At 53.8% G+C, this 27,737-nt stretch overlaps 1 protein-coding gene across 8 annotated transcripts; it reads left to right on the plus strand.

The window, feature by feature from the left end:
- Positions 1 to 361: 361 nt before the first annotated feature.
- Positions 362 to 26,002, plus strand: Tspoap1 (TSPO associated protein 1). 8 transcript variants are annotated; one of them, XM_021212927.2, is made up of 32 exons: positions 362 to 1,556; positions 2,247 to 2,354; positions 2,589 to 2,717; positions 3,263 to 3,442; positions 4,001 to 4,186; positions 5,430 to 5,507; positions 5,596 to 5,679; positions 5,916 to 6,005; positions 6,171 to 6,293; positions 6,505 to 6,609; positions 8,271 to 8,321; positions 8,644 to 8,664; positions 9,524 to 9,728; positions 10,253 to 10,425; positions 11,539 to 11,654; positions 11,937 to 12,046; positions 14,363 to 15,193; positions 15,343 to 15,494; positions 15,813 to 16,178; positions 16,265 to 16,504; positions 16,862 to 17,050; positions 17,583 to 18,422; positions 19,046 to 19,145; positions 19,241 to 19,392; positions 19,969 to 20,137; positions 20,676 to 20,747; positions 21,102 to 21,134; positions 21,308 to 21,411; positions 21,500 to 21,571; positions 21,781 to 21,885; positions 22,496 to 22,552; positions 24,858 to 24,939. In XM_021212927.2, exons 1-31 carry the CDS (start codon positions 1,248 to 1,250, stop codon positions 22,523 to 22,525), a joined length of 5,523 nt encoding a protein of 1,840 aa, XP_021068586.1. In that variant the 5' UTR covers positions 362 to 1,247; the 3' UTR covers positions 22,526 to 22,552; positions 24,858 to 24,939. The 8 variants fall into 8 exon arrangements, with proteins under 8 accessions (XP_021068586.1, XP_029401917.1, XP_029401920.1 ...); XM_029546057.1 differs by lacking the exon at positions 22,496 to 22,552 and having other exon boundaries at positions 24,858 to 26,002; XM_029546060.1 differs by lacking the exon at positions 22,496 to 22,552 and having other exon boundaries at positions 16,373 to 16,504; positions 24,858 to 26,002.
- Positions 26,003 to 27,737: the final 1,735 nt, after the last annotated feature.

Genomic DNA, 27,737 nt, shown 5'->3' on the forward strand with positions numbered 1-27,737 from the left:
CCACTATTCCAGCTCTGTCCTTTTCTACGGCCAGGTCTCTGTCACATTGTCTTACCTCCATCCGTCTTGCCTGAAAGAAGAGGACTGTGTCTACTCCCTTTCCTCTGCACCCTGGAAGTGAGGGTCTTTGGGGTCAAGGGGTCTGAAGAGGCCATGTTGGGGGGTCGGAGCGGGTAGCTTTCTATCCAGCAAGGAACCTGCTCTTTCCTCTGTCCCGACCCTGCCAGCTTGCCAGCCGGTCCAGCCCACCAGTCCAGCGCCATCGTCATGGAAACCAGCAGCTGACTTCCTATTGGTGGGCAGGAAGAGGAGGAGGAGGGGGAAGGGAGGGATGATGATTCTCCCCTGCTCCCCCCTCCCCATTCTGAGGCTCTGCCCTCCTTCGTGCCCACCATCTCATTTGGGGAGCTCCGGGACCGTGAGGGACCCTTGCAGTCCCTCGAGCTGAGACTAGCTGAGGCAGAGACTATGAGGCAAGCCGCCCATCGACCCAGGCCTCCTTAGGACCGCCCAGCCACCCAGCAAGCAACTGATTGGCGGCAGCCAGCGGAGAGAAAAGCTGGAGATAAAGGACCACAGTGGATCATTGGGGATCATTCCCAGGAACTCCTGAGGACCCTTTTCTGGCAGAGGGGTCGTGATGGATGGCCAGACTCACAGACACTGAAAGACACACACCACTACAGATACACGGGGCTTTACAACACTGAGGCAGGACCGGCGACAGCATAACACACTGCCACAGCCCTGCAGTACAGACAGCCCCTACCCCACGCAGAAACAACTGGCAACTCTTAAATAGGCACAGACAGTGACACAGAGCACCACCCTTCTCAACATACACAAGTCGGGGTATTCATCCTCCAATCACATAGTAAGACATCACTGACCTGCAGGGACAGACCTGGAGGCACACGCACACATACCTTCAGCCAGGCACTCCTGGTAGTGGCCTCTCACCCCCCCCCACACACACCCCAGGGACACCCTTGTCCTACACACACACACACACACACACACACACACACACACACAACCATGAGCAAACCCCAGCTCCAGTCTGGCAACCCCGATACCTTCTGAAACCTCCTTCGTGGGTGGGAAGAGCTCAGCCAACCTCTGATGGAGCCTCGGTGAAGCCAAACGCTTACAGGGAGAATGGTCTAGTCTGGCATGACCCTTGTCAGTCTCCCCGCTTGGCTGGGTGATGTCCCCAGGTCCAGGTTCTGGGGCCCCTTGCCGAAACCATGGAGCAACTGACAACCCTTCCACGGCTTGGAGCCATGGAGCTATGGGCACTGCCTGCCTGGCAGCACTGGACTCAGGGCCAGGGGTGCAAACCCGGAGATGCATCTCCAAGCATTCCGACAGCTCTGCAGGTGAAAGGATTGAGGTCTGAAGAGAGTTCCAAGTCTGAGGGAGCTCATAGCCCTGGACCTGTCGGGAATACTGACCCTGAAGCAACAGAGACCGGGCTGCCCAAGCTGGGGCAGCAAGCAGAGAGCCCTGGGTACAGCTGCTCCAGGCTGGAGGGGGAGGCGGCACAGGTTTATAAGGTAAGAGAGACTGGGGAGGGCTGCAGGATGGGCTGACCATAACCTGTAGCCCCACTACCCACATTTCTTGTCTTGTCTTGTCTCTGTCTGTGAGTCTGTCTATGTGATTATCTGTCTTTTCCTTCCCTGGACTGGAATCTAAGTGGCCTCACTCCGTTCTCTCTAGCTCTGCCCCTCAGTGTGGGTACATGTGTCTCTCTCTGATTATGTTAGGTCTCTTCCACCACGAGTCTGTCTGGGGGGATCTTGGTGTGCTGGGGGTGTGTGGAGGTGGGCTCAGTGTTGGGCTGAGCCAAGGAAGATTTTGCTGTGGGTGGGTGTGAGTGAGCTACTGGAGAGGAGGAAGGAAGCAGGACTTTAGGGGAGGACAGGGGACTCTACAGACCCAAGATGTCTAGAGGGATGGGGAGGGAGTTTGATCTGGCATTACCTAGAAGGCTGTGGGGTAGAAAGGCAAGCATAGAGGAACAGCAGGCAATGCCCCAGAATGGTGTGAGGCTGCCGCTGAAAGCATGGAGGAGGGGACTGTCCCTTCTCCTCAGGTCCTGGCAATACCCCTCTCTGAAGGCCTGGGACACGCGAGAACCTTCTTCACCCCTTGGGTTATAGAGCGGAGATGTTGCACACGGAAGACCCTGGCTAGGTTGAGTAGGTTTCTGAGACACTGTACCCGGTCATTCCCTATGCCAGGCCAAGTTCAACATAGGCTTCGGGGACAGGCCCAATCTGGAGCTGCTGAGGGCCCTGGGAGAGCTGCAGCAGCGCTGTACCATCCTGAAGGAGGAAAACCAGATGCTGGTGAGGCCTGGGGAGTGAGGTCTCCCTCAGCACCCCGATCAGCCCATAAACATTCTCTCCAAGGAGTGAGGCACCCACGGGTGTCATAATCTCATGCCCCAACCCCAGTGGACCCTTGCTTAGCACCGCCAAGGATCTCACTGTGTGCCCAGGCTCCAGCCGAGGGCTTGGGTAGTAGGAATGGGTCTGTGGGATTCTCCCTACACAGTCCAACTCTGGGTGACTCCTTATCAGAGAAAAAGCAGCTTCCCAGAGACGGAGGAGAAGGTACGGAGGCTGAAGCGGAAGAATGCTGAACTGGCAGTCATCGCCAAGCGCCTGGAGGAGAGGGCACAGAAGCTGCAGGAAACGAACATGAGGGTGGTGAGGACAGACGGACAGACAGCAGGGTGGAGGCTTGGGTGACCTGGGAAGAGGAGAACCAAGGCTGGACCACAAGGAGTGGGCTTGGCAGTCATAGACTTACTACCCAGAAACCCAGGAGTTCAGGGGCCGGGAAGAAAGAGAGATGCTGGCCCTGGGGAAGGTTGGAGTCTGGAGCTACCAGAGGGAAAGGGGTGGATGAGGAGGCTCCTGAGAAGTCAGGGAACACAATTCTAGATTAACACGTGTTGGAGCTGGTTGCAGCCTCCTGCTGAGCTCATCTGGGGTGTGGAACTGGAGTGGGGGCAGGGAGAAGACCCATCATAGTGGCAGCCCTGAATTAGCAGTGTCCTCAAAGCCTAAACTGAGATGTAGTGTTAACGCTTTCGATCCTGGCTGGGGACTGCCTGGGTAGGGTTCAGTGAGGATTTCGTTTCTCTGAGGCCCCAGACTGGGTTTCATCCTAATTCTCTGGAAGACGAGGAATGGGAGGTGTACCTTAAAACCCTCAGATGACCACTGGCTTTACCCCCACCTCTGGCTAGGTGAGTGCCCCTGTGCCCCGACCCGGATCCAGTTTGGAGTTGTGCCGTAAGGCTCTAGCTCGCCAGCGAGCCCGAGACCTCAGTGAGACAGCCAGTGCACTGCTGGCCAAGGACAAACAGATTGCTGCCTTGCAGCGGGAGTGCAGGGAGCTGCAGGCCAGACTCTCTCTGGTGGGCAAGGTGCGAAGGGGCTCTTGGCTTCTCTTGTTGCTGGATCCTACACAAGGATGTCGGCTTGGAGTGTGGGATGTGGACCAGATGTTAATGAGATGCAAATGAAACGGAGAGGTGGAGGCTGCTCGGGAGTAGGTTCCCCTGGCAACGGCCCATGTGGGAGTGGGGAGAAGGCGTCTGAACCAAAGGGGGTGGAGCCATGCTTGAGTCCAAGACCTGGACATTTCCTTGCTCCAGGCTTGAAGCTGTGTGCCCGTGGATCTGTCTGTAGGAATCCACACATAGTTCACACCTGTGTGAAGGATTGTTCACGAGGCATTTAGCACAGTGCAGGCACACGGCGAGCGCCCAGTGACCGAGTTGTTGTGAATGTCTGCCCATGGGCCAGGGGAGGCATGTGGCTGCATACTCATGCTTGTATGACCAAGCATATATGCATGGAAGGATGCGCACTTTCCCGCGCAGCCGAACCGACCCAGTATGGTAGAGAGCGGGTGGTGCTGGAGGTGATCAGGGGCCAAGAAGGGGTTAGGACTGACTCGGCTCCTGGTCGCCCCACCCCAGGAAGGTCCCCAGTGGCTGCATATGCGGGACTTCGACCGGTTGCTGCGCGAGTCCCAACGGGAGGTGCTGCGGCTGCAGAGGCAGATCGCCCTGCGCAACCAGCGGGAGCCTCTCCGGCCTGCCCGGTCCCCGGGTCCTACTGCCTCCTCCAGAGTAGGGGCGCCGGCCCCCGGGGCCCCGGGAGAGGTGAGCGCCTACGCAAGGGCAGGTGTGTGAGTGTGCTCAGATGCGGGGGTCAGGGCGATCCGGGATCTACCCCTGCCCGATACTCTGATGGGAGCCCCGTGGTGAAATGCTCGCTTTCCCAGGATCTAGGGAGCCTTCCTGACTAGAGAACAGGAACTTGTCCAAGCCTCCCGCGCTGGTACCTGCGCCGCGCCCTACCCCTGGGGGTTTCGGGGTTCCTCCCTTCGCAGGCCTGTGCCCCACGGGGCCAGCCTGGCCGCCCCTGCCGTGTCGATAGTGGTACAGCCCGGTCTCAAATCCCTCGTTGCCCTGGCAGCCGCCCGGGGCCCAGCCCGCACCGCCTCCTCCCGCAGCTGCGGTAGAGCGGGGACGCCCCCTTCAGCGTCCGCCCGGCGGCCAGGCCTGGCCCGGGTTATCCCGGCGGGGCGGTGCATACGACTCAGTTCCAGGTACGGGAGACCTTCATTGAGTGAGGGGCTAGATAGCTCCTGCTCGGAGGGCCTGGACCCCATGTTCAGGACCCAGGGGCCTGCTCCTATTCACCATCCTAGGTGGGCAGCGTTTAGACTAGCCTCTTGGAAAGAAGGCTGGAAGGGAGGAAGACCTTAGTGACCAAGGGGTCAGGGTGCAGGAAGGGGTGGTGCAGCTTGCTCAGCCTTTGCCCCTTAGCCTGCCTGACCCATGGAGGACTGACCCATGCACCGCCTATCAAAATCTGTCCTCTAAAGTTTGCGGGAATATCTGGGAAGCTGATAGGGGTGGGCCTGGCGGAAGCCAGGAGGGTCTGGCTAAATTTGCACTTCTCTAGGCCAAGCTCGGACAGGATGATCCAGAACCCTAGCTCTTAGAACACCACATATATCCCTGGGGAATCCAAGCAGCCTCCTAATTCTCTGCTAGTCACTGAAGGACGTCCAGGACAGTTATTGAGTGCAGAGAAGTGCGGCTGCCGGAAGCTAAAACGGGAAAGCTTTGGCCTGGATAAAGGACCCATCTCCCAGGGCACACATGGGTCCTGGGATCTCAAAGCACCACGAGTCACAGATAAAGGGCTGCAACCTTTCTCCTTCCAATGTTGGCTGGAGATGTTGGGAAGGGTGGGCAGATGGCACCCCTCACCCACTTCCTAAGCAGAGATGTCATCGTTAGGTGAGATCTTCCCGTTGGCAGGCTAGGTTGGGGGACAGGCTGCTCTGAGGCTCTGTTCGCGGGTGCCATGCCCACTGCTCCTGGCTATTTGCAGACTGTACTTCAGGATGACGTGGAGAGTCCACAGGTGGTCCTAAGGGAACCTGAGAAGCAGCAAAGGGTGCAGCAGCTGGTAAGTTCGAGGTCGGGGGCTGGGGGTAGCCTGCTCTGGGCAGTTGTACCTTTTTGTCCATGAGAGGCCCTCGATTCTGACCCCACAGGAGTCTGAGCTCTGCAAGAAGCGGAAGAAATGTGAGAGTCTGGAGCAAGAAGCCAGGAAAAAGCAGAGGCGATGTGAGGAGCTGGTAAGTTCCAGTCACCTAGGATCCAGCTTCCCTCTTCCTCCCACGCTCCCTCAGCTCTGCTGGCATCCCCGGATCCTCAGGAACTGCAGAATCCTCTTGTTCTTGAACTTAACTTTCCTGACTGCGGCAGGTTTCCACGGGAGGCCTTGCCTGGGAGGGAGGATTCTTCAACACGGGAGGCTGAGAAAAGGGGGTGCTAGTCCCTTCCTCAGCACTCGTGTGACTCCACCCCACAGGAGCTACAGCTGAGGGCAGCCCAGAATGAAAATGCCCGCCTGGTGGAGGAGAACTCTCGGCTCAGTGGGAGAGCCACAGAGAAGGAGCAGGTTCGGTTTCTGCCATGCCTCTGGAGAGAGTTGTGCCTCACTGAGGCCTGAAGGTCTCCTCTTGGGGTGGAGTTTGAAGGGAACTGTCCACCCATCCCCTGGCTAGTTGCTCATGAGGCAGAGTTTACACACCCACCTCCCTGTCAATGTGCCCCCCCTCTCCAGGTGGAATGGGAGAATGCGGAGCTGAAGGGACAGCTCCTGGGGGTGACACAGGAGAGGGACTCAGCCCTTCTTAAGAGCCAGGGCCTGCAAAGCAAGCTGGAGAGCCTGGAGCAGGTGCTGAAGGTGAGAGACTTGTGGCATAAAGAGAAGGTGGGACAAGAAGCCATGTGTGGAGCTTTAGGGCCTGAGGGAGATCAGGGGCTGCCAGCTTGAGTTTTTGTTTTAACAGAGGGCATCTGGAGCAGGTGGTAGCTGAGGTTCCCCGGTCTTCAGTCTTCCGTGGAAATGGCGGGGTGGGAAAGCTCTGGCCTTGACCCACCGTCTTGTGTTTCAGCATATGCGGGAGGTGGCCCAGCGGAGGCAGCAGCTGGAGGTGGAGCATGAGCAGGCTAGGCTCAGCCTGCAGGAGAAGCAGGAGGAGGTCCGGAGGCTGCAGCAGGTGGGATCAGGGGCCAGGGAAGGGTGGATGTTGGGTGGCTGAACCCCAGCTTTGCCACCTACTCATCCAATGAGCATTTCTCATCTACCCACTGCCATGGGCTAAGCACTGGGGAGACAGCGGGGAGCAAAAGGAGGGTTCCTGACCAGTCAAGTGACCAAACAGAGGATCCTGAATTGGGGGCCAGTGTGGGTGATGTCGTGTGACCCTGACTTAGAAAATAAAAGGGAAAAAAAATTCCGATTGATTCTATCCAGGAAACAACACCGAATTTCACAAGATCATGCTGGTGGGAGGGGTACTGGGCATGGCCTTCAGCAGGTAAGCAGATGACAGAGCCATGACAGTGGTCTAGGAGGGTGCAGGTATCAGTGAGGGGTAGACAGGTGGGTGGACCAGAAATATAGATTGGGGATAAAACGTAAGACCCCTGTTGTATCACCCCCTTGTCTACTGGAATCCTGGGAGAATAGGTTTTCATCCCCCTCACCCCAGCATGGGAAGGGTGAGTGTAAACTATGGTAGACTATCTATTTTGTTGCTGTAACAAATACAATAACCAAAAGCAAGCTAGGGGAGGAAAGAGTTAATTTTAGTGTACACTTCTAGGTGTTAGATAGTTCACCATTGAGAGAAGTCCAGGCAGGAATTGAAGCAGAGACTATGGAGGAATGCCCCTTACTGGCTCTCTCTCTGGCTTTCCCAATGTTTTATGCTCAACTAGCCTTCTTTTTTCCCTTTTTCTTTTCTTTCTTTCTTTCTTTTTCCATATTTTGGGACATGGTCTTACACTGGCTGTTCCAGAATGCTCTGTGTGAAGCAGAGTAGCCTTGAATTTACAGAGCTCCTTTTGGCACTGACTCTAGAATGCTGGAATTAAAGGTGTGCACCACCACAACTGTCCTGAAGCTAGCTTTTTTGTACAGCCCAGGACCACCTGCCTAGGGATGGTGCCGCCCACAGTGGGCTAGACCCTCCTGCACCAATTAGCAATCAAGACGACACCCCACAGACATTTCCACAGACCAATCTGATAAAGACAACCCTTCAATTGAGAGTCCCTCTATCCAGGAGACTCCAGGTTGGGTCAAGTTGACAAAGACTAATTTGGATAGGGCAACAACTCTGGGGGACAGGGCACTTTGAGTTTCAAGTTTTGCAGGTTTGGGGGTATGATAAAACATCCAAACAGACACATCACAGACAACTGGACGTGACTCTGGAGCTATGGGAAGACTGACCTTGTGGGTAATAGGGGCCATCAATGAGATGCCCAGGCGACAGTAGAGAGGATAAAGTAGCTCGTGTCCAGGGGTACCTTGACATTCCAAGGGACAGAAGATAGGAGTCAGGGGAAATAGGCTCAGAAGGAGCTAGACAGATTGGGGGTGGGATTCATCCACCAGACGGGGAGGTTGTTCCTGTTTAAAGTATAGCTCAGAGTAGGAGTTTGGGGGACCCCGTGTCTCCTGGCTCCGCTCAGAGTAGGAGTTTGGGGGAAGCCCGTGTCTCCTGGATCCCCAGAATTTTTCTCCTTTCCTCTCTACTCTGTGTCTCCTTTGTCTTTCTTGACTCTCACTCTTCTCCTCCCTCACACATCTTTACTCCTGTGTCTGTTGTGCAAGCCTCCATTCCAGCATCTTGCCTCTTTCTGTTTGTAGGCCCAGGCAGAAGCCAAGAGGGAACATGAGGGAGCAGTACAGCTGCTGGAGGTAAGGGCCTTGGAGTGAACAGGAGTGGGGGGTGGGTGGGTGAAAGGAGGGCCCCCAATGCTCTGAGGCCGGGTGGAATCCCCTTTATTTCTTAGGCTTGGGTACACAGGGGCAGGGCTTCCCAGTCTTGTGGCTGTAGTCACCCATTGCCATTGATCTCAGAAGCTGCTCTCCCTTTGAAATGTCCTCTGTTGCCTTTTCAGCTCACAGCACTGACAGGGTGCTACCCATCTGCCAGAGGCCCCTCATTCCCCTCCCTCTCTGGGTTATTGACCCCCAGAGTTAAGTGTTCTAATCTCCCCATGCTCTCTCTCCTCACCAGTCTACCTTGGATTCCATGCAGGTACAGTCTATTTCTGCCCTCCACTTCCTGGGTGTCACCTCCCCACCCCTCTCATATCTCTTCCCCCAGGGACCAACTCTGATATCCAACGGAAGGGCCATCACTGATGGCAGATGGGAGACTCCAGAGATAGGCCAGAGAGCTTACAGGGCACGAGGGCTGTCCTTATCCCAGACCTACTACTGCGCTTGGCAGATGCAGGGCCTTCCCGCCTGTGGGTTTTCTTTTTTTTTTTTTTTCCAAGACAGGGTTTCTCTGTGTAGCTCTGGCTGTCCTGGAACTCACTCTGTAGACCAGGCTGGCCTCGAACTCAGAAATCCGCCTGCCTCTGCCTCCCAAGTGCTGGGATTAAAGGCGTGCGCCACCACTGCCCGGCCGCCGCCTGTTGTCTTAGACCATGAGTAAATTCGTCACCCATTGACTCGTGTTCCCTATGACACTGTCAGTGGGTGAGCCCTTGATCTAGAGACTTGCCTGGTAGTTGAGAAAAGGTCAGGAGAACTGGCCTATTCTATATAAAGACATCCGTAGCTTCCCATGAAACCTTGTGCCCACTCCTCTGAGGGAGGGCAGGGTCATTGCCTATGGGAGAACAACGAGACACAGAGCTAAGAAAACTCCAGAGTTGTTGTTGTTGTTGGTGGTGGTGGTGGGCTGAGGAGATCCCTTTGGCTTCTAAGTATTCTGAGGCAAGTGTGTCACTGGCCTGGGTCTGAGAGTTGGTACCTTAGGTTGGTGCTCAGGCTGGGGGTGGCGGAGACACATGTGTAAACAAAAGCCCGATGTGGCACTATGTAGAGCTGGCTAGCGCTGTACAGCTCTGCTAGGCCTGGCCAATCATAGTGGGTCTTGTTTTCAGGCCCGGGTTCGAGAGCTTGAGGGTCAGTGCCGAAGCCAGACTGAGCGCTTCAGCCTTCTGGCGCAGGAGCTCCAGGCCTTCCGTCTGCACCCAGGTCCTCTGGATCTGCTTACTTCAGCCCTGGGCTGTAATGCCCTTGGGGACCACCCGCCCCCGCACTGCTGCTGCTCCATCCCTCAACCCTGCCAGGGGTCCGGCCCCAAAGGTAAGGGGTCCTCTAGTGACATCAGTCTGGAATCCTCAGGTCTGGGTGCTTTGTATAATGCAAGGAGTTCAAGATTAGAGGCCAGCCACTCATACAAAGTCACACAGCAAGTTAAAGACACACCTCCTTAAATCCAAGATTTCCGGCCACTGGTCTGCCTCTAACTGGGAGTTGAGTCCTATCAGTTAGTATCAGGGTCTTAGGAAGAGTGGAGAATTGAAGGCCAGTCAGTTGTAGTGGCCCTAGCTCCGCCCTCTTACCAGTCAGTTGGAGTTAGCATGGTGCTTAACCTCTCTAAGCGACGATTTTCTAAGCCATGAGGCAGGAAGAGCTCAATGCATTTCATCAAGCACTCTGAGGATTCTGATATATATGAATCACAGTGAGTTTCTCCTCAAAGATTTTCCCTATTGTTAAGAAATCTGGGTATAAAGGCCAGATGCCCGTAGCCAGGAAGCGTCACCCTATTTCCCCAGTCCCTCCTCTGACCACAGATCCCAAACCCATTGGCATCTTCTCTTTAGATCTCGACCTCCCACCGGGCTCCCCAGGACGCTGCACCCCCAAATCTACTGAACCTGCTCTCGCCACCCTTACTGGAGTCCCTCGAAGGACAGCTAAGAAGGCCGAGTCCCTTTCTAATTCTTCTCGCTCAGAGTCCATCCACAACAGCCCCAAGTCCTGTCCCACACCAGAGGTTAGTGCTGGGCCAGGGACTTTGGGCTCTGGTGTTGGCTTAGGGAAGGGGCAGGGGTGGGTCCTGACCTCTTGTGGAAGGAGTTAGTTGGTTCATGATCCCAAGCTAGGACACAGAAGGCCTGTGGATTCCTTTTATAGGCAGAAACTCAGGTGGGGCCTGCTCTCCAGGGCCTACCTACCAGCCGTACCTCTCTGGAGTCCAGAGAGGCCCTAGAGTCTTGAGTTTGGTGGAAGAGACAGTTTGGCGCCTGGTTCACGTAATGAGTCTGTTCATATGCACAACCGCAGTGGAAACAGTTGCTTATGTGAGAAAGGGCACCGGTTTCTGGATTCAGATCCCAACTTTGTCTTAGGAAAGTCACACACAGTGTCTCTGGGCTTTGGTTTCCCTATCTGTACACTGTGGGTGACAAACCTGCCTTGTAAGATTGTTATGAGGGCACCAGGAGATGCCCAACGTATGGCAGCTGTGGTTATTATTACGACACCCACAGTTCTTCTGATCTCCTTGCCCCTCTTTCTACCTATGAACCCTGCAGAGCCGAGGGGACAGGCCAGAAGCGACACTACTGACCTGGAGTTTCAGAAAAGTGGTAGAACCCAGCCCTGGCCCTCTACTGCCCCCTGGTGGGATAGAAAGATGGCACTGACTTTGGGCTAGCCTCAGGGGAATCCTAAGTTCTGAGTTCCAGTGGGGTTGAAGCAGGAGGTACAGTCATGGGGATAAAACAAAGGGCGTCCTCCTTCTTGCTTCTAGTTCTTTACAGTGAGATGACTTGCTGAGTCAGGGACCTTAGGGAGTCAACTGTCACACACACACGCGCCTGCTCTCCTCTGACCTGCCTACCAGTCGGGTTGGGAGATGCTTTATCTCCTGGGTTGGAGCAAGGGCTCAGGGAAAGGTTCAAGTTGTCCTCACACCCACAGACTAGGACAGCTGCGTGCTTCACAGACCTTCTGTCTCAGGTCTCCTTTCGGAAATTCTAAGCCTTGTTGCCACTGACCTTGCGGGGCATGTTCACCTCCTCTTCTCAAAGGCCCGGCTACTCTGCCTGCAGTGTCCTTGAACCCTAGACCTTTGAGAGGAAACAACTCTTTCTTCCCGCCCCAGGTGGACACAGCCAGTGAGGTGGAGGAACTGGAGGTAGACAGTATCTCCCTGCTCCCAGCAGCTCCGGAGAGCCACTTAGGAGGGGCCAGAATCCAGGTCTTCCTAGCACGCTATAGGTGGGTCCCTCCTACTCACTCTGTCACCCCCAGAATTGGGGTCCATGGGGAACGGGTATGGATGAAGATGGAGACCCCTGGACATAGTGGAGGTGGTCCGTGGGTCCTGGCTGGACCCTGCACTTATAGCATAATTGAGGCCAGGTGGTACCGTTGAGTGCTCGACTTGGCTACAGTAGAAACCCCGCCTCCAGAAAGGCTTGCTGCATGACGGTGAGAATCTGGATATGGGGGTGGGATATCATCCAGGGTGGTTTAACTCCTCTGCTACTACCCCAACAGCTACAACCCCTTTGAGGGTCCCAATGAGAATCCAGAGGCCGAGCTTCCGCTGACAGCGGGCGAGTATATCTACATCTATGGTAACATGGACGAGGATGGCTTTTTTGAAGGTAGGACGGTTGTAGGGATCGCCCTGTCCGTTCTCCTGCTTCCGAAGGCCTTGGTCCTTCCCGTTGCACTCCTCAGCACACTCAATCCAGCCCAGCTAAGGGATGCCCTGAGATTTGGGAAGGCCAACAGGGAAAGAGAAAGGGATTGGTCTGGAGGAGGCCAGGGTCTAACAGTGCAGAGGGTAGAAAGGGTGTCACAGGATACTTTGGCTAGATTCATTTTTGTGCTAATAGACAGAGAGTGGCAGTATTTAACACTGGCAAGAGTTGCCATCAGGCCTCTGTCTGCACTGGGTGCTGGACTCCAGTCAGATCTGGGGAGAAGGGGGTCATATTCAGATCCCACACGGTCTGAGCAGGTGGTAGGTAGGTGTCAGGGCCAGGGCAGGAAGTTGTCCAGGTCCTGACGGGAGCCACTACAGGCCTCAGCATAAAGCTGGGGCCTATGACTCACCGAGACTACATCAGCTGCTAGAACGTTCGGAAGGGATGAGTGGTCACAGGAGCCTCTTCCAGAGTGCCACTGGCTGGCACTCCAAGCTGCATCCCCTGAGAGTGAGAAGGTTAGACCATGGAGTGAGGTGTGCTTAGAACAGGGCATAGGCCACGTCCGTGTGCAGAGATTTAGAAAATGGGTCAGATCTGAGTGAACATCAAGAGCTTTGGAGCCTGCCCAGTTCCTTTCCAGGGGCTCCAGGAGCAGCTACTGGGTGTGTTGAAGCCTGTCTTTGTATTCCTAACAGCTAACCTCCCCAGGAGGATAGATGCTGCAGAGCTAGGTTAACGGCTTCCAGGAGAATTGTACTTAATTTATCTCTGTATTTGTTATTTTGATCTTCGTTCTTACTGGGGTTGGTATCTAGGACCTTGTACGTGAGTGCCTATAGAGGCCATAAGAAACATCAGATTCTCTGAAGCCTTTATGGGTTCTGGGAACTGAACTTGTGTTCTCTGCAAGAGTAAGTGAGTGCTCCTAACTGATGAGCCACCACGTTTTTTGTTGTTATTTTTGTTTGTTTGTTTGTTTGGCTGGTTTGGTTTTTCAAGACAGGATTTTTCTGTGTAGTCCTGACTGTCCTAGAACTCTCTCTCTGTAGAGCAGGCTGGCCTCAAACTCACAGAGATCTGCCTGACTCTGCCTCCTGAGTACTGGGATTAAAGGCGTGCACCACCACTGCCTGGCAAAACGATTGTTTTGTTTTTATTTTTCTGTGGATTGATGTTCCATCTGTGTGAGGACGTCAGATCTCCTAGGACTGGAATTACAGACAGTTGTGAGTCACCATGTGGGTGCTAGGAGAACCTGGGTCATCTGCAAGAGCAGCCAGCTCTCCTAACTGCTGAGTCAGCTCTCCCACCCCTCATGAGCCACCTTCACTTTTAGATACGGTATCACCATGAGATAAGATATCACTAAGTAACCCAGTCTAGCCCTAACTTTCCATCCACCTGTCTCTGAACTGCTGAGAGCTGAAGTTATAGGCATATATCACTACTACCAGATACTTCAGCTTTTAATATGAAAGTTTCTAAGTATGTAGAATACGTCGAGAGGGGTAGGGGTGTGGCTCATTTGGTAGAACACCTGCCTACCATGTGCAAAGTTATTGGCTCAATCCCCAGCACTGTGTGAAAGCATGGGTGATGCACCCTCATTATCCTAGTGTTTATGAGGTGTGTGTGTGTGTGTGTGTGTGTGTGTGTGTGTGTGTGTGATCAGAAGCTCAGAGTCATCCTGGGCTACACAGTGAATTCAAGGCCAACCTGGGCAACATGAAATCACAACAGAATGAAGCAAAATAAAACATCCAAGCACAGTGCTGAGTGTCTACATGCCTTCCACCCAGGTTTACAGTCATCTGCACCTTGTCATGTTTGCTTGATCTGTATGTAAGTGGAAAAAAGAACTACTTTAAAGTGGGCTATGGACTTCATGACATTTTTCCTAGAAATAGCTCAGTATTCGTTGCTTTGGAAGCTGCATAGAAATTCTGAAACTCAATACTTCCCAGACTGGACTTATTTAGAATCTGAATTCTAATGATCCGTATTCTAAGAGATCCATATGCACAGTAAGATTTAAGTGGCAATGTCCCGAGGGATGAAAACCCTGTCACCACACCCACAGAAGCCAGTAGAGGCTCTCTAATTAAAATCTTGATTGCCCTCGTCTCTTAAACTCACCGACTGGTAAAGGTTGGCTGGCGTCAGATACTTGTGAAGTAGCCATTGAGAAACCGCATGACCAGATCAGCTTAATTCTGCTTCTTCTTTGTCTTCCCTTCCCCTGCTTTCCCCCCACCCTTCCTCTGTCAGGGGAGCTCATGGATGGCCGAAGGGGCCTGGTCCCTTCCAACTTTGTAGAGCGTGTGTCTGATGACGACCTTCTGTCCACCCTCCCTCGGGAGCTGGCCGATTCGTCACACAGCTCAGGCCCCGAGCTCAGTTTCCTGAGTGGAGGCGGGGGTGGTTGCAGTAGTGGGGGCCAGAGCAGCGGGGGACGTAGCCAGCCCAGACCAGAGGAGGAGGCCGCAGGAGATGAACTCAGTCTGAGCCCCCCACCAGAGGGACTGGGTGAGCCTCTGGCTGTGCCTTACCCCCGACACATCACGGTTCTCAAGCAGCTAGCCCACAGTGTGGTGCTGGCCTGGGAGTTGCCTCCTGAGAGAGTAGATCTGCGTGGCTTCCAAATCTTTGTCAATGGGGAACTACGTCAGGCCTTGGGGCCTGGGGTGCCCCCCAAAGCTGTGCTTGAAAACATGGACCTGCAGGCCGGGCCTCTCCATGTGTCTGTCCAGGCCCTAACCAGCAAGGGCAGCTCAGATCCTCTGCGCTGTTGCCTGGCTGTGGGTGCTGGGGCTAGGGTGGTACCCAGCCAGCTGCGGATCCATCGGTTGACAGCCACATCTGCTGAGATCGCCTGGGTGCCGGGGAATAGCAACTTGGCCCATGCCATCTACCTCAACGGAGAAGAGTGCCCACCGGCTCGCCCCAGCACCTACTGGGCAACCTTTTGTAACCTGAGGCCTGGTACACTCTATCAGGCCCGAGTGGAGGCTCAGATCCCATCTCAGGGGCCTTGGGAACTAGGCTGGGAGAGGCCAGAGCAACGAGCTGCAACCTTGCAGTTCACCACACTTCCAGCAGGTATGTATGTGGGGGGATAATGGTGTCCCCCAAACTCAGGAAGCCAGGGCATGAGGGAGACTGGCCTTGTATGCGTTCTCAGGGATGTGTCTACCACTTCTGTCAGGGAGAATCCCACTCTGCTTCTTCTTGTGCCTCACCTCTCCCAGGCCTGCCTGACGCCCCACTGGATGTACAGGCTGAACCAGGACCCTCTCCTGGGATCTTGATGATCAGTTGGCTTCCTGTCACCATTGATGCTGCTGGTACCTCTAATGGTGTCCGGGTTACAGGCTACACCATCTATGCTGATGGGCAGAAGGTATGGCTTGGGACTCCAGCTGTTGAAGCCTGAGGGGCAGCGTATGGGTCCTTCCTTGCCAAGCCTAATCAGAAGCCTACCTTCCTGACCTGGCAGAGATGCATAGCCCTGGCCTTTGGGCACTGTATAGTAAACCCATTAAGAGCGTGGGTGTCGGCAGCCCACGAAGGACTGAAATACTTGTACTCTGAAGCCATGCGGTTAGGAGGACTAAGAAAGGGGCTTGGGAAAATGCTGTCAGGATGCCAGCCGCCGTCCATCCTGACACCCTACTTGGCTCTCTAAGTCTCCCTTCCCTGTTTTCCCTCTTCCCTATAGATTATGGAGGTGGCTTCCCCAACAGCAGGCAGTGTGCTGGTGGAGGTGTCCCAGCTGCAGCTGCTGCAGGCCTGCCACGAGGTGACTGTACGCACGATGTCACCCCATGGCGAGTCCAGTGACTCCATCCCGGCCCCCGTTGCCCCAGCCCTGGCTTCTGCCTGCCAGCCAGCCAGGATGTCCTGTCTCTCACCACGACCAAGTCCAGAGGTCAGAACGCCCCTTGCTTCAGTCTCCCCAGGGCTTGGGGATACCAGCTTTCCCACCCGGCATCCTGTCCCCCACGGAACTCAAGATTTCCCTGCAAGCCTTTCCATAGAGATGTCCAAAGGACCCCAGGAGGAACCTCCAATCCCTTGCTCTCAGGTACTTGTCTCTTCAATGGGAAGCTTGAAGTACAAGTTGAAGGAAGGGCTGGAGTTTGAGCTCCTTCTCGACGCCATCCATTGCAGGAAGAGGCTGGGGTGGCTGTGCGGAGCATCTCAGAAGAGAAGAGGGCTATCGAGCCAACTCTGGGCCAGGAAGGCCCTGACCCTGTGGCTCCTTCCCTGGCTAAGCAGGAAGTGGAGTGCCCTTCAGGAGATGCTGGCCCTACACCTTGCTCCACCCAAGGAGAGCTGACCCAGAAGGAGCCAAGTATTGAAGCCGGCCACGGGGGAGATCTGGACTCCGGGCTGAAACTTAGATCTGAGGTAGAGCTGGAGACACGCTGTGTAGAGAACCTCTCTACCTTTCCTTAGCTCCCTCTGCTCTGGCCTGGCTCAGATGCCCGTCTTTGCTTATCTGCTTCTTTGTTACATTTTTCTTGATTCTGTTACCTGTTATACTCTGGCTTACCTTCCTCCACACCTACCATCGTGAGTTCTGGCCATGGCTCTGCCCTCCTCTGGCTGGGGCTGACCCTTCCTAGAGCCCTTCTCGATTTTCCTTCTTTAAATCTGCTCCTCTTTTTTTTTTTTCCTTCTTCCAATGTGATACTCCTATTCGCCCTCCTGCCATAGCCTGAGTATTAGGATTGCAGCCGCTAAGCACTGCCTTGCCTTTTACAGAAAGAAGATATGTCAGAGCTTGGAGTTCACCTGGTGAATTCCCTCGTGGATCACAGCCGCAACTCAGACTTATCAGACATCCAGGAAGAAGAGGAAGAGGAGGAAGAAGAGGAAGAGGAACTGGGTTCCAGGCCTTGTTCCTTCCAGAAGCAGGTTGCTGGCAACAGCATCAGGGAGAATGGAGCCAAGGTAATGGGGTGGGGAGGAGCTGGTGGGCCCCAGACCTCAGGCTCCAGGGTCTCCACTCCCATGGCAGCTGCTCCAGCAAGTCTAGGTGTGTGGCCTGGGTCCAATCCCAAGTGGTGGATGTGAAGAGGCTCGGGGCTGCTGCCCTTAGGGAGTGGGGGAGGGGAGCACGTTTCATTCTCTCCCCTACTCTCCCAGATCTCTCAGCATCCTAGTCCCGGGGAACCTTCTCAGACAGGGCCTTGTGCTGGAGGCTCAGCGGAGGGAATGGAGAATTCTCTCTGACTGCTCCAGCTTGCTCCCTCGTGCTCCTGCCCCACAGGGACCTATGCCCCTCCTCTGTTCAGCCTGGACACGTGTGTGTGACTTTGGTCCAGCCACTGTCCCCTCTGATTCTTTCCTCTTGGCAGGAAGCTAAGGGAGGGCTGGGTGTGTGGTCCCAACCCCATGTCCTCCTTTGAGGGCAAAGGTCGCAGACCCCTCATCTTTTCTCGTGGACGTCTCTTCCCTGCTGCTCTCTTCTCCCCACTCCCAGCCCCAGCCAGACCCCTTTTGTGAGACTGACAGCGACGAGGAGATCTTGGAGCAGATACTGGAGTTGCCTCTCCAGCGGCTTTGCAGCAAGAAGCTGTTCAGCATCCCCGAGGAGGAAGAGGAGGAGGAAGAGGAGGAAGGGCTGGAGAAACCAGGGCCCAGCCGCTCTTCCCAAGACCCTAGCCAGCCTGAACTTGCTTTGCTAGGGCGGGGCTGTGATAGCAGTCAGCCCCAGGGACCTGGCCTGTGTCCCTTGTCTCCGGAGCTCTCCGGGGCCAGGGAGCACCTAGAGGATGTTCTGGGAGTCGTTGGTGGAAACAGCCGGAGGAGAGGAGGTGGCTCCCCAGAGAAACTCCCAAACCGCAAACGACCTCAGGACCCCCGAGAACATTGCAGCCGGCTTCTTGGCAATGGCGGGCCCCAGACCTCTGCACGGCCGGTCCCTCCACGGGAGAGGGGCAGCCTCCCTGTGATTGAGGGCACCAGGGTTGGACAGGAGCCCGGTGGGAGAGGGCGGCCGGGTCTTTCCCGGAGGTGTCCCCGTGGCCCTGCTCCAGAATCCAGCTTGGTCAGCTGCCTCTCTCCAAAGTGTTTGGAGATCAGCATTGAATATGATTCTGAGGATGAGCAGGAGGCGGGCAGCGGGGGTGTCAGCATCAACAGCTCCTGCTACCCCACAGATGGGGAGGCCTGGGGCACAGCGGCGGTAGGAAGGCCCAGGGGACCTCCGAAGGTCAATCCAGGCCCCAACGCCTACCTACGCCTCCCAGCCTGGGAGAAAGGGGAGCCAGAGCGGAGAGGCCGCAGTGCGATGGGCAGAACCAAGGAGCCACCCTCCCGGGTCTGTGCCCGCCCACTCCCCGCTTTGTGCCCGCCCACTCCCCGCTTTGGGCGGCCTCCTGCCTGCTGCTGCCTGGTGGCTCTGCTTGCTGCCCACCAGCCACTCCCATTCCACGCTGCCACCTCCATCCGCAGAGCTGGGGCGGGGCCTCCGGGCTGCCTCACCTGTCTCCTCCCACCTACATTCCACTGCTTTCTGCTTCTGCTGAACGGAACCGGGATGCACACTATTCTGTTATCACTGCTGCCTGCCACACGCTACCTCCGGCAGGGTGGCCCTTTCCTCTGAGTAGCTAGTTGTGTCTTCAGAACACTTGACTGTGATGCCATGTCCAGAGAGTCACCAGCCCTGATGCTGACGGGAGACTGTCCTCTCACACTCTCCTCGGCCACTTCAAGCCCCTCTACTGCACTCATCCATTGGGGGAGTTGGGCGCCTCCGCCTGTCCATCCACCGTGGGGGTGTCTGGCGCCTCAATGAGGCTGGGCCAGGCTCCTGGCGAGGAATTCTGTGCTCCTGTTCTGCTGTGTTGCTTACGCTGCTGCAGGGGCCAGAGCCGGGGAGCATGGGCCACCACAGGGGATAGAATGTCACCTCTGCCCTCTGTTGCCCTCTCTTTGCAGGCAACAGAAACTGGGGAGTCCAGAGGGCAGGACAACTCTGGGCGGAGAGGACCCCAGAGGAGAGGGGCCCGGGTGCCTAGGTCTGGTGCCACGGAGCTGGGTGAGAATCTAATTGTGGCCGGGGTAGATCTAAGGGAGCTTTTCCCTACTGTGGATGGAGCTAAGTCACTGCTGTGTCCCTAACCCTCTCCACAGCCCCTCCAAGGAGCCCCCAAGAAGCACCACCTCATCAGGACCTACCTGTGAGGGTCTTTGTGGCTCTGTTTGACTATGACCCTGTATCAATGTCACCGAACCCTGATGCTGGAGAAGAGGAACTGCCCTTTAGGGAGGGCCAACTCCTCAAGGTGACTAACTCACTCCGTGGGGCCAGAGCTCCAATCTCTAGCCAGCATCTTCTCCCAGCTTCCTCTTGCATGAGGTTGAGGGAGGCTCAGTGAGCATGGCTTTCTAGAGCCTGATGGTTGAATTTGGTTGAGCCCTACTTCTGCTTCTGCCCAGGGAGCTCTCTGGGCCCCAATTTCCTCTCTGGCAGAATGGGAATGGTCCTTATGATCTCCCAGAGTTGCCTGTAGAGTGAAGGGTTCAAGGTCCACATAGCACTTCAATCTGCCATACGGTCAGCACAGTGGAACTATCTGCTGGTTAATATTAGCATGTTTTATTATTCCCCCAAGTATTGATGGAAGACGGCCGTGCTCTGGGGCTGGAAAGATCCAGTCTGGGGTGCTTTGAGGTAAAGGCTGTATAGACAGCAGCTGGGGGGAGGGTACAGAATAGACGACTTTTCTCAAGTTCCTCTGAGTCCTCTCCTCTGCTCCAGGCTGCAGAAGAGAGCATTCTTCTGCTGTTCTTAAGTGGGGTGCTGCCTGGTGCACAGAGAGGGCAGAACTAGTATCGAGACAACCGGTCTCTGCTTCCAGGTGTTTGGAGACAAAGATGCTGATGGTTTCTACCAGGGCGAGAGTGGGGGCCGCACAGGCTACATCCCCTGCAACATGGTGGCTGAGGTGGCTGTGGACAGTCCAGCAGGCAGACAACAGCTGCTCCGGCGGGGTTTCCTGCCCCCAAATGTTCTCACCGAGGCCTCGGGTATGACCCTGCTGCTGTTCCTCACCCGTTACCACTTCCCCTTGGTTTTAGCCCAGTCCCATCCTGAGAGGTTCAGATGTCTGTGAGGGCTCAAGGTGCCTCATTTGTCCCGAGTTTAGTGGAGCCACTGAAGCCTGGCATGTCTTCCCCTGTCCCTCGCCTTTCCGCAGTTGGCCCCAGGGTATTGCCTGTTGAAGAGATTGCAAAGATGTAATTTAGGTCCTGAGAGTCAAGTTTAGCTCTCATTGCACATATGAGGTGCAGGTCCTTAAGTGAACTCGCGTATGAAATGCAAATAAAATAAAATAAAATAAAGTAAAATAAAATAAAATAGAGGAAAGAAACTTGCTCAGAAAGCTCAGAGGATGGGAGCATGCCCTAGAGCTCTTGCCTAGTATGCAAGGTCCTGCACTGGATTCCCAGCATTGTAAAACAAGACAACAAGGACACAGGAGCCCTGGGAGAGGCCTCTCGTCTGCCCTATTCCCTGACTCCTGCCTCAGTTTCTCTCTTAGCTCTATCCGCCTTTCTCACTCAGGGAATGGTCCCTCTGTATACTCCTCAGCACACACACCCGGGCCTCCCCCCAAGCCTCGCCGGTCCAAGAAAGGTAAGACCCCATGGTACCTATGACCCCTTCGTGTGGGTTGGGGTGTGGCAGCACCGTGTGACCCTTTGAAGGGACACCTGCAGGATTTTGAATAGTTGAAGGGATTGAAGGAGACTCCCACCCACGTCTATCACCTCTAGTGGGGGGCTAGTGGCTCTGTGTACCCTGAAGCATGTTGCTTTACTGGCTCTGGGTCTCAGTTCAGTGCTGAACCAAAAGCCGGTGCTGACGTTCCGAGTACCTCTCCTCCTGTGTCCGTCATGGGAGGGTGAGTACTCTGTCTGTCCCGCACCACCCCAGCCTGGGACAAAGAGGGAAAGGTGGGTAGGACTCAGAGGTACATTCTCTCCACAGTGGAGCTGGAAGGTCCTCCACAGCTCTGTCCAGGTGAGAAGCCATCTTTGGGCAAGGGTGTCTGGGAGGAGGTAGGATATGGAGGCCACACTCTTCGAAAGTGCTGGCAGTGGAGTGGTGGGGGGAATTTGAGGTGGTGACCACGGGGCTCCAGCGTAGAGGACAGTGTATGGAAGAGTTCAGGAGCTTCTTCCCTCCCTCGATAGGTCCTCCTAAGCTGATTCATTCTGCTGCCCAGAAAACTTCCCGACCTATGGTGGCTGCATTTGACTACAATCCTCGGGAGAACTCCCCCAATATGGACGTGGAGGTGAGGGCCCTCAGACGATACCTAGTGATGGGGAGTGGGATCACAAGGCCTTCCCAGGTCTGACATCTGCCCCTTGCTCTTGTCACAGGCAGAGCTGCCCTTCAGAGCAGGGGATGTCATTACTGTGTTTGGGAACATGGATGATGATGGTTTCTACTATGTAAGATCCTCATGGGGGAAGGAAGGTGTACTGTACTCCGGTTCACCAACTGGGCACGCGTACGGGCAAGCCTTCCTGGCAGAAGGCTGGAGGAATGAGCTAGATTACGTCCCTTAGTGGGGATGCTGGCCTCAGGCTATTCCCCAGGGTCTCAGGGTCAAGGGGACGGGACTGGGGACTTCTCAGTCTCATCAGCATCTCCTCCTCAGGGGGAGCTGAATGGACAAAGGGGCCTGGTTCCATCCAACTTCCTGGAAGGCCCTGGGCCCGAGGCAGGCAGCCTAGAGTCTGGGACATCTCAAGCCGAGAGTCAGGTTAGTGAAGAGCTGGGTTACCAAATCAGCATTTCGGCTCTATCCTGCTGGTGTGCTGGGGCTGGGGTAGTATGGCGGCGAGTCTCAGAGGCCCGAGTCCATGATACCAAGGAACGCTAAGTGCCCAGCAGAGGAGAGCTCCACTAGGCCACCCTGTCCTCTTATATGCCCCTGCCTGCAGATCAGTAATGGCAGGGACCCTGCTTCTCAGGCCATCTGACCCGACTGATGATACCCAGGGGCTGATGCGCGCGAGGAGCCCCGTGGAAACAGACCCTTGCCGCTAGCCAGTTATTCAGGGAGCTTCCACCTTGCTAGGTCTGGGTGCCTCCCGGGTACCATTTGAAGCCGGTTGTCCTGCAAGGTCCGGCTTCTTGGGTTCTCTTTACATGGGTCTCCTTGGGATGGGTGGAATGCAACTAAGTGTCCAGACCCAGAGAGCAGGAAGGGTGTGAAGAGGCCGAGCTTCAACCAGAAACCCCACACAGTGGCTACCAACGCAAAGGCTGTGTGAAGCTGGAGCCACCAGGTGCCTGCGCCACTCGGTGACTGACGGAGAGCAGGCAGGCCTGTTGGTAACGCGTCTCCTCTCTTTGTTCCCTGTTCTCAGAGAACGAGGAGGAGAAGAGTCCAGTGCTAGATGGAGCTAGTGTAGAGAGAGCAACATGTAAGTGGGGGACTGGCTTCCGTGTCTAACGTCACCTCCATTCCCCACCTCGCCTCACTAGACTTCATCTCAAATGGAGCTGATGAGTGGGAGAGGGAGATCTTGCCATGAGCCAGGTGTGGGTATGGGCCCTCCGCTCTCCCTGCCTTGCCATTACCCTGGGCAGTGCCAGGTAGCTGTCATGGGTTGGCATGTCATCCTGGCATATGACGCTGCGCCTTAGCTGACTCCTCATGTTCTGTCTGTCATGCAGCTTATAGAACACCATTTGATACTCATGTTATGACTCAGTGGTATTATGATACTATATGGCTGTGGAATTATAATATTGCAATTATTATTGGTGACAGGAAAGTGACACACAGTCACGTCACTAGTAATAATAGTCTTCCCACCCTGGTCCTCTGTGATTCAAACTATTAGACTATCAGACATCTGCTTTTATTCCTGTCTCCTAAGTTTCTTTGCTTAGAGGATAAAAGGGAGAGCTTGAATAGATGAAATCTATTGGCAATCCCAAGCTATTCTTCTTTGGGGCTCAGTGAACCCCCTTTTTTTTTTGTCTCCTCAGCCCCCTCTTCCTCCCATGAGCCTTGGCTGTAAGTTTATTGACCCTTAGGACTGGACAGACTCACTCTGTATGTCCTTTTGTTCCTCTGCCAAGTCACCCATGATGGTAGCAGCAGCAGCAGCAGCAGCAGCAGCTATAGCTTTGGTTGCCGACCAGTCCCTCAGCTCTAGTCTGGGCTCTCTAGTTGGTTTTGGCCAGGAGCTTGTCAAGCTCTTGGCAGCAGTGGTGACTGGAGAGAGAAAAAAGAGAAAAATGCAGTTTGTCAAGAGTTGATAAGACCGAGCCCAGGTTCATGTGACTTTCATTTGGGAGTAGCTTCCTGGTTGGCCAGATTTCCTGCCCCTAAGTCACCAAAGAGTACTGCCTGGTGGGCCCGAGTCAGGAGGAGACTCAGCGTTATGGATTGAGCAGGCAGGAGGGTTATCAAGAAGCTGTTCAGGGAGGGGCTGCCTGAGAGTCCCCTCAGAGGCCACTCAGGGCAGAGCCTCACCATCTCTCCTTGGCTTGGTTCTCCAAAGACCCTAGAGAACTGTGCCTCCTGCCTTGATGGAGATGGCGCCTGACTTTTTGTCGGGGAGGGTGTTCCTACCTCTAAGTGTCTTTGTCCTTACTCTTCCTCCCTGGGCAGAGAGATAGAGGAGGGCTGTGAGAAGTGGGTCAGCTTGGCACCTACAGTGAGGCCCCAGTAAGGGAAGGGACACACCCAGAGCAACACAGTGACAAAGCAGAGCCCAGACTCTGTCCATGGAACTTCCTTAAGCAGATCCTCATTATCATCTCCCTTCACTTCCATGCTGTGTGTATGTGTGTGCCTGTGTGTCTTGTGAGTGTGTCTGTCTGTATGTGTGTATCTGTACGTGTGTATATGTGTGAGTGTATTTGTATCTATATGTGTCTTGTGAATGTGTCTTGTGAGTGTATGTTTCTCTGTGTGTATCTGCATGTATGTGTCTATTTGTATGTATGTCTTTTGAGCGTGTCGATCTATATGTGTGTATCTGTATATGTGTGTGTCTTGTGAGTATGGCTGTCTCTGTGTGTGTGTATGTGTGATTATGTGTATCTGTGTGTGTGTTGTGTGTGTCGCTTATGTATCTGTGTGTGTGTATCTATCTGTATGTGTGTGTCTGTATGTTTTTATTTGTATGTGTGAGTGTATCTGTATGTGTGTGTGTGCTGTGAGTGTGTCTTGTAAGTGTGTGTATCTCTCTGTGTTTATCTATATGTGTATATTTATCTGTATGTCTGAGCGTGTGTGTATCTCTATGTATGTGTCTGTGTGTATCTGTAGATGTGTGTGTTTGTGTGTATATGTGTGTGTATATGTGTGTGTATGTGTGTGTGTATATGTGTGTGTTTATGTGCGTGTGTATATGTGTGTGTTTGTGTGTATATGTGTGTGTGTTTGTGTGTATTTGTGTGTGTGTTTGTGTGTATATGTGTGTGTATATGTGTGTGTGTTTGTGTGTATATGTGTGTGTATGTGTGTGTATATGTGTGTGTATGTGTGTGTATGTGTGTATATGTGCGTGTGTATATGTTTGTGTATATATGTGTGTGTGTTTGTATATGTGTGTGTATATGTGCGTGTGTATATGTGTGTGTTTGTGTGTATATGTGTGTGTGTGTATATGTGTCTGCAGTAGCAGCAAGGTCTGCGACAGAACAACAAAGGAACAAAGGCATGGGTGGGAGGAGCTGGCCCTGGCCTTACCCTTCTTTCTTACATTTCAGGACCCTAGAATCACCATACAAGGGCCTCCAGTGCCCCCAGGCTGGCACTGTGCCCTCAGCTCTGGAAGTTCCTCCAGGACCAAACTGGGGGAGTCGCAGAGCATAGCTGAGAAGAAGCAGGGTCTCCTCGCCAAAGCAAAGGAACTTCTCAAAAGGTTGGGCTCCAGAGAAGACTGAGTCTGCCGTCTGTCCTGCCGGCAGAAGCAGCCCTGGATCAACTCAGTGGCTGGACAGGGAACCCCAACTCCTGTTCTCTGAGCAGACTGGCACTCAGAGGAAGCCAGGGGACCTGGTGAGGGTGGGGTTACATGCATCCTTAGTGAGGAGTCCTCTAGATGGGCTCTTCCAGGAGGGAACTGAGCCCCAGAGTAAGTAATCAAGCACCAAGCACTGTCAGACCAGGGCTGGACCCACGCCTCTGGATTCCCAGTCTGTCCTAATCTCTTCCTGCTTTGCTACCATGCTTCGTAGGTTCCTTCTTGGCCTTCCCTGCTCCAAGGATAGGCCCTGGGTGGAGACAGGGAGCACTCTAACAACGGCTCTGGCTGTCCTCCCTCTGTCTCCCCCACCCCCACCCCATGGATCGTTTGCACTGGACTGTCCCCTGGGGCGGGGGCAGAGCCATGTACATACTCAGTGTATATATGTACATACTCAGTGCCTCAGTTCAGCTCCTCCATCTGCTTCACCCCACAGGCCAGGGGAGGAGAAAGGCCATGCCAAAGCGGGCCTGACCCCGCCCCATAGTGCTCCACCCCTCCCTGCCCAGGCCACCTGGCCTCTGTGTGATCCCATCCCCCCAAACCCAGGGGACCAGGGGGCAGAAAGCAGGAGTTGGGTTTGCCTTATTTTGCTCATTGGATTCAACTTCTCTCTTGCATCATTTTCTTCCAGTCCCTGTTGGGTCCAGGGGCTGAGGGAAAGGACGGATTTATGCAGCTATTTTCATACATTCCTTGTTCAGAGTGGGTGGGGTGTCTCCCCTCACTCTAACCATCCCATCTTTCACCCCTTGTCTGGGCGAGTCTCTTTGCATGTTTTCTTCGCTGTGGTGGGAGATGTTTGATTGAACCCTTGCCCCCTACCCTGGTCTCCAGGGGTGTGGGATAGTGGGGGGCATTTGTTTAAAAAGACATTTTACTATAATAAAGTCTATTTTCACAAAATTGATGCTGGGCTCTGCCTGGGCAAAAGACTCCTTAGAGGGATGGGTCACGTTGATGGCTTTGAATTCATGACTTCAATACCCAGAAGCTCACCTTGAGGGCAGCTGAGAACAAAACTAATCATCGCTGAGTGCCTCTTGAATCTTTCCCGAGTCCCTGGGTTGTGAGGCAGGGTAGGATGGTGGAGGTGAAGCACCCTAGAAGGTGATTACAGGAAATAGAAGAGATAAGGTATCATTTCAAGAGAGTGGGCCAGACACACAGAACCCTGCCTACCCCCCTTACCAAGTCTATAGAAATACAGACCTGAGGAAAACACAACCGATGAGCAGGCACATTACAGAGTCCTACCTGAAGCAAGAGATGGGCCCCTCCGGCTGGAAACAGCAGAATTGTAAGAAGATAAATTGGTGGGGACCATGTTCAAAAAAACCTCGGAGTAGGGTGTACATGGGAGAGTTCAGCCCACTGCTCCATTCCAGAGAGACAGATTAGACAAGCAGCAGCAGTAGCAACAGCAGCAACACCCCTCCCCCAGTCTCCATCCTTAACAAATATTAGACGACTATAGTAATTGCAATGGTGACATATTAACACAGGATAGGTAAATGAACTAGTACACCAGTGGACAGGAACATCTAGAAATACTCAATTTATGGTTAAGTGATGAAAGTGGCATCACAAGTCAGCAGAGAAATGACATCAGCAGAAACATGACATCAGCAGAGACATGACATCAGCAGAGAAATGCCATCAGTATTAAGAGGACTTGCTGGGTGTGGTGGCGCACGCCTTTAATCCCAGCACCTGGGAGGCAGAAGCAGGTGGATTCCTAAGAGTTCGAGATCAGCCTGGTCTACAGAGTGAGCTTCAAGTCAGCCAAGGGCCGCAGAATGAAGTCCTGTCTCAGACAGGAAAGGCCAGGTTTTGAGACAATTGGTTGTTTATTTAAAAAGAAATATTTATGATCTCTTCCTGTTTACATGCACAAAAAAATTTAAGATGAACTAAAACTCTAAATATTGAAAAAAGGTTAAGGTTTTATAAGCATACACAAGAACATATATTTATTACCTTAAAGGGGACAGAGACAAAAGCCAAGAATTGAAAGAGAAGGACTGTCAGATCTGACGACTTGAAAATGATGTGGAAAATAAATGAAAAGCGATTATGAAGAAATATTCACACCATACAGAAGAACGGTAGGGTTAGAGTTTATACAGGACACAACTTTTAAAAAATCAATAGCCGTGCGTGGTGGCACACGCCTTTAATCCCTGCACTTGGGAGGCAGAGGCAGGCGGATTTCTGAGTTCGAGGCCAGCCTGGTCTACAGAGTGAATTCCAGGACAGCCAGGGCTACACAGAGAAACTCTCGAAAAACAAAAACAAAAAAACAAAAAAATCAATAAAAAAAGAGCGCCAATTCAAGAAAAAGATGGACAAAACCAGGCAGAATACTGACAGTGGGCTGCAATGCAAATAAAATAAAAGTATGCCTATTCTCACTGTTAATTCAAGGAATGAAACTGAGACAGTGTCCTGTGATCCCATGTGATCTCATTTCATTTCTGCAAAACCAAAACAAGGCCAACTGGAGACCAGTTTGTAAATACCTATGGAATGAAAATTCAGAACAGCATCTTAGAGACAGGAGGTGTGCAATGGACTGTCTCCTCCTCTTAAAAATATCAAAGTGCACGAAGCCAAGGCT

Source organism: Mus pahari, chromosome 14, assembly GCF_900095145.1.
Source record: "Mus pahari chromosome 14, PAHARI_EIJ_v1.1, whole genome shotgun sequence".
Classification (NCBI taxonomy): domain Eukaryota; kingdom Metazoa; phylum Chordata; class Mammalia; order Rodentia; family Muridae; genus Mus; species Mus pahari.

What these genes read in the sequence shown, in the direction of transcription:
- Tspoap1 (XM_029546057.1), top strand. Translation starts at nt 1,248, where the DNA reads ATGGAGCAACTGACAACCCTTCCACGGCTTGGAGCCATGGAGCTATGG. An exon ending in AGGAGGAAAACCAGATGCTG is followed by an intron (nt 2,355 to 2,588) that starts GTGAGGCCTGGG and finishes ACTCCTTATCAG; the next exon opens with AGAAAAAGCAGCTTCCCAGA. An exon ending in CTCCAATCCCTTGCTCTCAG is followed by an intron (nt 16,179 to 16,264) that starts GTACTTGTCTCT and finishes CATCCATTGCAG; the next exon opens with GAAGAGGCTGGGGTGGCTGT.